Here is a 12598-nt window from a genome sequence, read left to right on the forward strand (position 1 = left end):
CCAAAATATATATAGTTTGAGTTGTGATCAATACTGAGATACGTATACACTGTGTCGTGGATTGATTCAAGATAATATTTATCGATTTATTTCTGTACATCTAACTGTGGACAACTAGTTGTAGGTTACTAACGAGGACAGCTGACTTAATAAACTTAAAACATCAAAATATATTAAAAGTGTTGTAAATATATTTTGAACATACTTTGATATATATGTATCTATTGTTATAGGTTCGTGAATCAACCAGTGGCCAAGTCTTACTTCCCGACGAAGTAAAAATCTGTGAAAGTGAGTTATAGTCCCACTTTTAAAATCTAATATTTTTGAGATGAGAATACATGCAGGTTTTATAAATGATTTACAAAATAGACACAAGTACGTGAAACTACATTCTATGGTTGAATTATCGAAATCGAATATGCCCCTTTTTATTAAGTCTGGTAATCTAAGAATTGGGGAACAAACACCCTAATTGACGCGAATCCTAAAGATAGATCTATTGGGCCTAACAAACCCCATCCAAAGTACCGGATGCTTTAGTACTTCGAAATTTATATCATATCCGAAGGGTGTCCCGGAATGATGGGGATATTCTTATATATGCATCTTGTTAATGTCGGTTACCAGGTGTTCACCATATGAATGATTTTTATCTCTATGTATGGGATGTGTATTGAAATATGAAATCTTGTGGTCTATTGTTACGATTTGATATATATAGGTTAAACCTATAACTCACCAACATTTTTGTTGACGTTTAAAGCATGTTTATTCTCAGGTGAATACTAAGAGCTTCCGCTGTTGCATACTAAAATAAGGACAAGATTTGGAGTCCATGTTTGTATGATATTGTGTAAAAACTGCATTCAAGAAACTGATTTCGATGTAACATATTTGTATTGTAAACCATTATGTAATGGTCGTGTGTAAACAGGATATTTTAGATTATCATTATTTGATAATCTACGTAAAGCTTTTTAAACCTTTATTTATGAAATAAAGGTTATGGTTTGTTTTAAAAATGAATGCAGTCTTTGAAAAACGTCTCATATAGAGGTCAAAATCTCGCAACGAAATCAATTAATATGGAACGTTTTTAATCAATAAGAACGGGACATTTCAATATGATCATTCTACATACACTATGCCATCTTTATCAATATGTAACTTAATGAAATAACAAGTAAAAAGTCCGTAAGTGTTTTATAGTAGTCCGTTGATACATAATTAATGTTTATTCTTCGACATTTTTGTAAGTCACACAAACATAGAGCGAATATCTACCAGACTCTTATCAGCTTCAATGAAGATCTTTGATCTTTTATTTGATTGTACACCGCCATTTGAATTAGAGACGATCAAAGTACATCAGCAATAGCCAACATCATTTTCAATTGTCTATGGTTCAATTTTTGCGTTTATCAAAACTATGAATATTGAATCGTAAAGCTTGGGTATTTCTCACATGATGTAACCTATTGACACCAAAATCAGTCTCTATAAACTGTACCATCTAAAGGGCTTTTCACATCTCGGATCTTGATAAAAACGCTCATTATCATTAATATCGCACACGTTAATACACTAGCTATATTATATAGAACCATGGCCATGTGTGACTGATTTGTCTTGGCAGACGCATCATGCATGCTAAGTCAAATAAAAATTAGTACATTAGCATTTTGTAGTTAATTGAGATAATTATTTATGTACACCAAGTTATTTAAATTTATACTTCCCTTTCATCATTCATACCAGAAGTCATCCTCTTTCTCTTTGACATGTTTTGTGCCACTTGTTTCTGATCCATAAACCTCATAAACCTTTGCAAGGGCATCGAACGATGCCCTTTTTGTATTGACCTTTGAATTCTGGGATGGTCTCTTCTGAATTCGTAAACTGTCTTACACAAGTGTATAAATAGAGCAACAACACAAACTAATCCAAAAATGAGAAACAACCCCCAAAAGTGTTGTATTTGAAGCTTATCGGATACAATGGATGAGCTTTGTGGGCCACACGCTTGTTTGTTGAGCCAACGGTCATGAATCTTTTGAAGCTCTCCAGTTTCTGCTAACTTTAGTATGGCAGTCGATATGTCAACCGCCAATGGTGAGTCCTTAGGAAATGCCTGAAATAATCACATTATTTATACTCCATTATTTCTTGGACACCAATAAACATACACAACTCCATGCTCTTGTACTTTCAAATATATATGCTTGCTAATTAATTATAAGACTCTAATAATTAGTTTCTTCATAAAACCTACGAAAAATTAATTTGTCTGTTAGCTAGGATTAAAGCTCCGGGAGGTCTCAAGTTCGAATCCGCTAAAGCAACATAAACTTATCGTGGCCTCAGAGCTTCATCCGCTATGACTATGGGCTGCTCTCAAAGCGAGTAGTCGCTCTGAGATTAGTCGGCTCGCAAAGCGAGTCAGAAACCCATACAAATTCTAAAAAAATAAAATAATAATAATAATAATAATAATAATAATAATAATAATAATAATAATAGTAATAATAGTAGTAGTAATAATAATAGTAGTAATAATAGTAGTAATAATAATAATAATAATAATAATAATAATAATAATAATAATAATAATAATAATAATAGTAATAATAATAATAATAATAGTAATAATAATAGTAGTAGTCAGAAACCCATACAAATTCTAAAAAAATAAAATAAAATAATAATAATAATAATAATAATAATAATAATAATAATAATAATAATAATAATAATAATAATAATAGTAGTAGTAGTAATAATAGTAGTAGTAATAATAGTAGTAGTAATAATAATAGTAATAATAATAATAATAATAATAATAATAATAATAATAATAATAATAATAATAATAATAATAATAATAATAATAATAATAATAATAATAATAATAATAATAATAATAATAATAATAATAATAATAATAATAATAATAATAATAATAATAATAATAATAATAATAATAATAATAATAAAAGATACACACGTACAAATCCAAAACCACTTTTTGTGAATTGTTGGCCAACAACTTGAAATTGGCAGTGGTTTGAAAGGAAAAGATCCACATAGGGCCTTTCTGTAACAATGGCTGCAACGGTTCCCGACAATAGTTTCTCAGCATACTCTAAACTGTTGAGTGCAACAAGTCTTGATGCCGGTACATTGAGTTCTTTCACCAAATAACTCTCGATATACGATCCAATGGGATATCCTATAAGTTCATTTCCCATTATCAGTGATTCGATCCCGCTGATTGGAGATTGTAGTTGTTGCACCGTTAAAATTGATGTCAGGCTTGCAGTGTAGCTTGAGTTAACAATTAGAACTACGAAAAGCCAGATGAATACAACCATACGACCGAGGGTACTTATAGTGTTTTCTCCTGACAAATTCATCATAATGACTAATTGAATCGTTTGATTGTTAAATAATAGAAACAAAAACTTAAAAGTTTAGAGGTTTAATGCTTACTATGTGCAAAAAACATAGTTGAGAAGGTGAACCTGCAAAAAATCTATAGGTAAATCATTTATCAAGTGATCATGATCGTATTAGACAAATTAGGTTAGGTTAGACCCAAGTTCGATTGTAGGCTTAGGGTCCGTTAATGTAACCTAACTTGTCTAATATAGATCGAAGACAAACTAAAAGCATATAGAAGGTGCCTTGATTTAATGCTCACCACATTATTGTGACCAGTTGTCGCTTAGGTGGGCCCCTAAATTCATCATTGTGTCTATGTTCCAATAACCACACGACTACTCCAACAAAGATGAAGAGAAGAGCAATGACAACCCACATTTGCAGACTAAACGGTTGCAAGTAAGCCCAAGAACTCGAGTGTGGTTTATGTATAAGAACAACTACAACCAAACCTGACTCTATGTACGGTTGTGTGAAATCCACAACCTTTGTTCGGTTAGTTACTATTGTAATATCACCAACAACTGCATCGAACACCTGTGAGAAACATATAATTAGCTAGACGAAAAATACTTACTATAATAATCATACATATTAGCTATACATAATCTTTAATTACTCACATTAGATGCAATCTTGTTTACAAGATCTGAGTAGTTTGGATTCCTACGACCATCTCCATACAAGATGAACTCGTAAGGAAGTCGATATTTAAGCAATTTTACGGCAGCAAGAAAGACATCTATGGTAAAACCACCAACTTTTTTCGAACCGTTGACTTGCATAACTAGTTCCTTAAAAGTTGTTCTTAATGGGACCCCAATCCTTAAAGGTCTACCGTTGTTGGAAAATTCCCATCCACGAGGTTTATCTTTTGCGTTTCCGGGCCATACTACTGTTAAAATAAGAATTGTAATTGTATTTTGCTTGAGTATTGAATATTTTCACTTAATTGAGTTTCACATTTGGAAGATGAAAGCTGAACTTATACAGAGAATAGCCTAACGGCTATATGACAATATCATGGAAAAAATAAAGGTATGTTTCCCTTTTTGTAAAAGTTAATCTTGCTGTCTTTTTATTTCTAACACTCCCCTGCAAGTTGAATAGTGGGGTTTCCGATGTTCAACTTGGAGAGTATTCCTTTGAAAAGTCTTCCGTTGACGGACTTGGTTAAGATATCTGCTAGTTGGTCTTCTGATCGGACGTGAGGTAAAGATATGATTTCGGCTTCTAATTTTTCTTTAATGAAGTGTCTGTCAATTTCTATATGTTTGGTTCGATCGTGTTGAACTGGATTTTCTGAAATTGCAATTGCCGCTTCGTTGTCACACATGATCTTGATCGAGGTATTAGGAGGAAAACCAATTTCCGTCAAAAGTTTCTTGATCCATAAAGCCTCGGTTACACCTCGTGAAATTCCCCGAAATTCAGCTTCAGCACTAGACAGGGCAACAACCTTTTGTTTCTTGCTTCTCCAAGTAACCAAATTCCCTCCAACAAAGGCAAAGTATCCGGATGTTGATTTTCTATCTCCCTTTTCTCCTCCGTAACCCGCATCGGTGAATATTTGTGCTTCTAGATGATTGTTTTTCTCGAACAGGACTCCATCTTCTGCAGTGCCTTTTAGATATTTGATAATCCTCCATACTGCATCCATATGGTGTTGTTGTGGTTGATGCATGAATTGACTAACAACTCCAACAGCATGTGATATATCTGGACGAGTGTGAGCTAGGTAGATAAGTTTTCCCACGATCCTTTGGTATTGAATTCGATCTGCTGCTTTGGCATCATCCTCTATATATAACCTGAGGTTTGGAATCATAGGAGTATCCGCGGGTTTGCAGTCGACCATTCCTGTTTCTGCAAGAAGATCAAGTATATATTTCTTTTGACATATAAAAATTCCCCTTTTTGAACGTAAAACTTCGATTCCCAGAAAGTATTTAAGACCTCCGAGATCTTTCATTTCAAATTCTTTAAAAAGGTTAGCTTTTAAGTTTGTAATTTCCTCTTGATCATTTCCTGTGATAATCATGTCGTCAACATAAATAATGAGACACGTGATAAGGTTTCCTCTTTTTTTTAAAAATAAAGTATGGTCGGAATTACTTTGTTTAAAACCGTAATTTTTCATAGCAATAGTAAAACGCCCAAACCAAGCCCGAGGGGATTGTTTTAAACCATAAAGAGATTTTTTAAGATGACAAACTTCCCTTTCTTTGAATTCTGATGTGAAACCGGGAGGACCTTCCATATAGACTTCTTCTTTGAGTTCTCCATGTAGGAAAGCATTTTTAACATCAAATTGGTGAAGTGGCCAGTCTTTGTTTGCGGCAACGGAGAAAAGAATTCTAATAGTATCAATTTTTGCAACCGGTGAGAAAGTTTCTGAGTAATCAACGCCATAGGTTTGAGTGTACCCTTTGGCAACAAGCCGTGCTTTATATCTTTCGACAGATCCATCGGCTTTGTGTTTGATTGTGAATACCCATCTACATCCTACTGGTTTCTTTGATTCTGGAAGAACACATTTTTTCCAAGTATTATTTACCTTGAGAGCCTCCATTTCATCTTCCATTGCTTTCCTCCAGTATGTTGATTTTAGAGCTTGTTCAACCGTTGTTGGAATTTCTTCAGAGTATAATGCGGAAGTGAACTTTGTTGCTTCTTTTGATAGATTTCCTCTAGCAATATTTGCCATTGGATATCTTGATTTTGATACAGTTCTCTCAGGAGAGTATCTCCTGGGAGGAATTCCTCGGTTGATTCTTGGAGGAAGAACATATCGTTCCGGTTCTTGTTGTTGTGTTTCATTTTCAGGATATACTTGATCGCTATTTTCCTGTAAAATCTCCTCTAAATTTTCATGATTAGTAATATCAGGAGATTCGGTATTTACCTCTGTATGGTCGGGAAGATCATTAACCGTAGTACTGATTGGAGGAGGACTTTGTGGAGTGGTATGATGAGTCACTTCTTCAGATGATGGAATATCTAGCCAACTCACAGCGTCACCAAAGTCTGTCTCCCCCTGACTTGTGTGTTGGGTATAGAAGTATTCAGTTTCCAAAAAATCACAATTCATTGTAGTGTACATGTGTTTCCTTTTTGGACTATAGCATCTATACCCCTTTTGATTTACCCCGTATCCCACAAAAACACATTTTTCAGCACACGCATCTAATTTGGTTCGTTCGATTTTAGGAATGTGAACAAACACCGTGCACCCAAATATTCGAGGTCTTAGGGTGAGATTAGATGGCGGTTTATAAAATTTAGTCAAGGCCTCAAGAGGGTTCTTAAGTTCTAAAGCTCTAGTTGGGAGTCTATTTACAAGATAAGTTGCAGTGGCAAGAGCTTCAGGCCAAAAAGATCTTGGAACATTAGATTCAATCATTAAAGCACGGGTTATTTCTAGTAAAATACGATTTTTTCTTTCAGCCACCCCATTTTGTTGAGGTGTGTGTGGACACGTGGTTTGATGAATAATACCCCTTTCTTCACAAAAGAGTTGCATTTGACTGTTGACAAATTCACCACCATTATCGGATCTTAAAACTTGTATTTTACTTTGGAATTGTGTTTGAATCATGTTTGAAAAAATAGTAAATTTATCAAATACTTCGGATTTGTTAGTTAAAAAATATGTCCAAGTCATACGAGTACAATCATCAATAAATAAAAGAAAATATCGAAAATTGTGTCCCCCATTAACCCTTGCGGGTCCCCATACATCGGAGTGAACTAAAGCAAAAGGACGTTCGGTCTTTGTATTACTAGTTTTAAACGAGTTTTGATGGCTTTTGGCCAAAATACAAGTTTCACACTCAATACTTTTATTTGAAGAAAATAAATTAGGAAATAAAATGCGTAAATATCCAGCAGACGGATGACCAAGACGTCTATGCCACAACCATGCTTGTCTGTCGGGAGTCCCGTGAGCTAGCATGATCCTACAATCTTGAGTGACCTCATCCACATAGTATAGACCATCCCGTTCAGTACCACGCCCAACTATCTCCCCCGTTCTGATGTCCTGTAAGATACAGAATGTAGGGTGTAATAAGACGGTACAATTAAGTTCTTTTGTCACGTGACTAACAGACAGTAATTTATGGGAGAGATCGGGAACATAAAGGCAGTTTTTTAATTTTAAATTTGGTGAGATTTCAACTGTTCCCCCGCCCTTGACTTGTATAATACCGCCATTAGCGGTTTTAATTTTGGTTTTGTTTGGTTTCGTATTTATAATAATATCATTTTTATTAAAAGTCATAGTATCGGTGGCACCACAATCGATAATCCACTCATTACTTTTTGTTTTATTTGAAACAATATTAATTGACGAAACGTTATTTTTAATTTTAAAATCTTTAGTTTTATTGAAAAAAGGTTTTATTTGTTTATTACCAACTATATTATTACAGGGACTATTTGTGTCAATAAAACAATTTGGGGAATTAAATTCGGTGGTGGGTGTTGAGTTGGTGACCGACACTCCTAACCCATCATACTCATCGACATATTTATCCCCACCCACTTTATTCAATTTGTCGGGTATGATTTTTGGGGATTTAATCCCTAATCCCAATCCCCTGTTACCTTCACCGGATGATGATGATGATGATGGTGGCTCGGCTGTGAATAAACCGAAACCACCTTGAGTGGTGGTGCAGGTTTCGTTATCCTCCTGTTTTCCCTTGGTTGTGGCCGTCGTTACCATCGAGGCTTTTCCCTTTCTGTGTTTATCAGCCCACCAATCGGGGTATCCAATAACCTTGAAGCATTGTTCTCTGGTATGTCGTTTCATACCACACTTTGTACATTCAAGGTTGTCTTTATCTCGGGATGATGACGTGGAGTCTGACCGGCGCTGTTGATTTCTTGATAGCAAACCATGGCCGTCGAAATCATTGGATTTTGATGCCGGTGCTACCAGACCAGTGGCTATGCCAGATTGGGTAAAGGCATCCGTTTTATTATTAAATATAAATTGGTGTGCATTTTCTTTTCGAATTGCAGCATAAGCTCCTTCGACAGTGGGTAATGGATCGGTTCTTAATAACTCACGTTTGATATTGTCATGTTTATGATCTAAAGAATTTAAAAACTGGAAAAGTTTTTGTTCTGACCTGATGTTGTTATATTTGACAATATCATTCGGATGTTCCATGGGATTTGGATCCCTTGTGTCGATTTCACCCCAGATTCCTTGCAATTTCAACCACAGTTCTTCGGTTGATTTACCATCTTGCCTGATATTATTAGCTTTAACATGTAAATCAAAGGTTTGGAGTTTGTCTTTACCAGAACTGTAGGTTGTAATGAGGGCATTCCATAAGGTTTTTGCTGTAGGGAACTGGGTCAGATTGCTTGCAATTTGTGGCTCTATATTTTGAATGATCCATGAAAATACCACCAAGTCTTCCTGGTTCCACTTCTGGTTGTTGGTTGATGGTGGATCTTCGGTTAAATGATTGAGGAGGGCCTCGGATTTACCTCCGATGGCAACCTTGATCATACGAGACCATAATGAATAATTTGAGTTGTTAAGGGTAACACTGATTTTTAAAGAATCAGGATGCCTTTGTGATTGATTTTCATTGTTGGTTTGGAGAATTCTAGCCAATTGGCTAGTTAATTCTGTAATGAGTTGAGTTTGGCTGTCATGTTCTGCCATGATAACCACTCAAACGAAAAAAAATAGGCAAATGATTTAAATTGCTGTGATTGAATGATTTAGATCATCAACACAAGCTCTGATGCCATGTTAAAATAAGAATTGTAATTGTATTTTGCTTGAGTATTGAATATTTTCACTTAATTGAGTTTCACATTTGGAAGATGAAAGCTGAACTTATACAGAGAATAGCCTAACGGCTATATGACAATATCATGGAAAAAATAAAGGTATGTTTCCCTTTTTGTAAAAGTTAATCTTGCTGTCTTTTTATTTCTAACAACTACATTTGCCAAGTATTCGTTAGATGGTATCACATTAAACGAAGTAGCCTCGGGAGTGCTAACCGATAGCCCAGAGTTGTTACACCAATATCCAATTAATCGGGCTTGTGTTGGCAAAATGTTAATGATATCGTAACAAGGGTTGACCAATGATCTGTCTGATCTAAATGACACGGGGCCCGTCAACCCCGTCATATTTGTTGCTAATATGTTGTTAAGGAAATGCTCTCCCCCTTCGAAAATGCTAAGGGGCTTAAAATTCAAGCGTGTCGATCCCATTATTTTAGTTAACCTCACATCTTTGGAGAACGAAATCTCGCCACCTGTTTTTAGAAACTTGTCGATAGCATATGCAATGACCCAGATGGAATCATATGCATATAAAGCGTATGTATTCGGTCCAATGGTGCCATTACTCATATTCTTCCATCGTTTTAAAAAAGATTTTTTTCTGTACGAATCTGGAGTGTGCAGACGAAGCGTGAGAACACCATAAAGATAATCAATATCGTTAAGATTAGTAATGAGTCGACTATCCAAATAAGCTGATAACCAAGTAGTAGCAATCCATACATACCCTTTTTTCATCATATCAAGACTCTCTGCAATTTCAAATATCTTAAGACCAATTTCACTATAAGTGTGTACAATAATGACACGAGGTTCCATTAACATTAGCTTAAGTAATCTTTCCTTAATCATCTCTTCAGTTACTATTAAATGGGGTGGAAGTGGTGCTTTACCTAAAAGCTTAGATCTTTTCTTTAAAAGCTCGTTACTTAACACATTTATACCGTTACGAAATTGATCATCGTCAGTAAAGATTGCAGATACTTCTCTGTAACGGAAATAGCTTACCATTGAAGCTATTGCAGTCATCTGATAATGATCATTTGGGGCCGTTTGAAGAAAATACTGGTATTGGAGAGGCGAAAGTGCGGGGTCTAGAGCAGCAAACGACAAGATTGGGACGTGCAGTTCATTCCCATAAAGAGAAAGCACCCGGGCCGACAGAGTACTTTGTGGACTGATAATAGCAACTGTAGGGATCTTCACGTACCTCATTGCTGACAAAAATGATTACTCCGTAAAAATCAATAATATATCATATATATTAATGATTCTAAGTTGTTTCTAACCTCCCTCATATATGATATCCACTACGAGAAAAACGACTTTTAACTTATCACATCAGAAACTAAAAGAAACTAATGTATGCATAATATCACTTGGAAGCTTGCCTCTATCACTAGTTAGTTTTAAGAAACTTATATGATACCTACACACTAAACCACAAAAAATCAACCCTTTTGACTTATATGGTCAAACTTATCTATGGCCAAGACAATGTCGCCGCTAAAAGATTTTTGTATTTTATTTTTGAATTCATTTGTTAAGAACTATGAAAAACAATATCAACTTTTTGACTTTTCTGGTCAAACTATTTCCTTCCAAAGGAAAAAAAAAAAAAAAAAAATCCCCCTAGCCTTTTGCATAATTGGAGTACATTATTAGTATTTTTTAGAAATATTAGTGTGTAGACTGTAGATATATAAATACGAAACCATAAATTATAAGATAGATTGAGTGATTAAATTAAATTACCACTAACAATGCTGAAGTGACCCGTAAAGCTTGCATCATTAACGGAAAGACTCAACCGTCTTCCGGGTAGAATTTTAGGATCCGAATTGACATCGTTTACAGCAGCATTCATGGCAATGGTCGAAACTTTTCCGGTGATGCTTTGCTGATCAAAAATGGAACCAATGTTTATTATATTTGTTTTCGAATTTACAGTTGACAAGGCTCCAAGAATCAGTAGAACAAACAACAATGAACTAATCATTATATATGGTCTTGATGATTGCAACCCCTTCACCTAAATAAATACTAATAACCTGATTGTAAGTGAATGAATGTGTTTAAGCCCAGTTAAACGTAACTGTTCTAGGAAGGATCCGCCCACTTTTAAATCGTGTTAGTACTACAGCTGTGAACAGAAAATTTAATAACAAAAATTCTAAGCCTGCTAAATCTGTTAAGAATCAAACAAGTAAAGTACACAAAGTTATAAACCTTCTAGATTGATATTTGTGAATTATGAAAAATCTGCCAAAAGATATATTAAGCTAATCCAAATATGTAGATAAAGTAAGGAAAGGTTCTTAAACACACATATATAATATATTTATTGGTTACCCATTACAAAGAATCAGACAACTTTGATGCTTACCAATTAAAGCAAAAAGAAAAGCAACATACTAATAAAGCTAGTATATTTTAGTGTTCAACTCCAAAAATGAATTTAACTTATACAATACACACACTAATCCTTGAAACTGAAATTGCATATGTTCATATGCGTAGTGAGATGATCCTACGTGGTTCAATTTTTTATTTTTTTTTTTCCAAAAATAACGATTATTGTATAAATATTAGGACCTTCATTTGATGAAGGACCTAAAAAACTGATTACAAACAAAAAGACAAAACGAAAAGGCTCGAGAATATAAAGCAATCTCTTCGAGTTAACTAAGATCAAGCCCAACCAACGCAAAAAGCCAACCACATAACCAACGGAGAACAAAACTACTGTACTAAACAAAACAACAAACCTAAAATGAAACCAATTACGGAAATCGCAACACCTAAACAAACCAAATGAAACATGCCCAACCTACAATCCGTATGGGATAGGTTTAGTATATCATGTTTGTTAATTGCATTATTTTATATATTTGCTTTCAGTATTTTTTTTTTTTTTTTTTTTTTTTGAAAGGCAAACCTACAATCTATACACAAATTCACGAATATTTACAACTCACTGTCTCAAGTGAGGCTTGAACCCACAACCTCTTGGTTGAAGGGTTACTCTCATACCGCTAGACTAAGAGGCCTTTGGTTTTGCTTTCAGTATTTAATTGTTTCTAAAGCAAGGGAAAATGCTTTTGCCTTCTTAATTTGTAGTACATATGGCATATCAATATTATCCTCAAGTAATCCCAAACGTTGGAAAAACAGTTAGATTTTTGAAAGTGGACTAAGGAAGAAGAAATTTAGTAACGAATTGGAAAAATTCGGTATCCTCATGAAAGGTTTGGAAGAGGGTGACAGATCTCGTAAGTAGTATCGTGTTCGATTCACGGTATTTAGGAGGTTAACTTTTTTTGAAGGGCAAGTC

The 12598-nt window shown here is 34.6% G+C and overlaps 1 protein-coding gene across 1 annotated transcript; it reads right to left on the reverse strand.

The window, feature by feature from the left end:
* Positions 1–1559: 1559 nt before the first annotated feature.
* LOC139864316 (glutamate receptor 3.1-like) lies at positions 1560–11263 on the reverse strand. Its single transcript, XM_071852894.1, has 8 exons — positions 11020–11263; positions 9448–10481; positions 8053–8083; positions 4068–4339; positions 3704–3981; positions 3493–3524; positions 3012–3403; positions 1560–2134 (listed from the first exon to the last, which is right to left on the reverse strand). Exons 1-8 carry the CDS (start codon positions 11261–11263, stop codon positions 1733–1735), a joined length of 2685 nt encoding a protein of 894 aa, XP_071708995.1. The 3' UTR covers positions 1560–1732.
* Between the last annotated feature and the right edge of the window lie 1335 nt (positions 11264–12598).

Source organism: Rutidosis leptorrhynchoides, chromosome 8, assembly GCF_046630445.1.
Source record: "Rutidosis leptorrhynchoides isolate AG116_Rl617_1_P2 chromosome 8, CSIRO_AGI_Rlap_v1, whole genome shotgun sequence".
Classification (NCBI taxonomy): Eukaryota; Viridiplantae; Streptophyta; class Magnoliopsida; order Asterales; family Asteraceae; genus Rutidosis; species Rutidosis leptorrhynchoides.

Excerpts from the sequence above, each read along its gene's own strand:
- LOC139864316 (XM_071852894.1), bottom strand. The coding sequence starts at position 11,263 with ATGATTAGTTCATTGTTGTTTGTTCTACTGATTCTTGGAGCCTTGTCA. Across the intron at positions 3,404-3,492 it reads AACTATGTTTTTTGCACATA|GAGAAAACACTATAAGTACC; the intron begins GTAAGCATTAAA and ends TGAATTTGTCAG. Across the intron at positions 2,135-3,011 it reads CAAAAAGTGGTTTTGGATTT|GCATTTCCTAAGGACTCACC; the intron begins GTACGTGTGTAT and ends TGATTATTTCAG.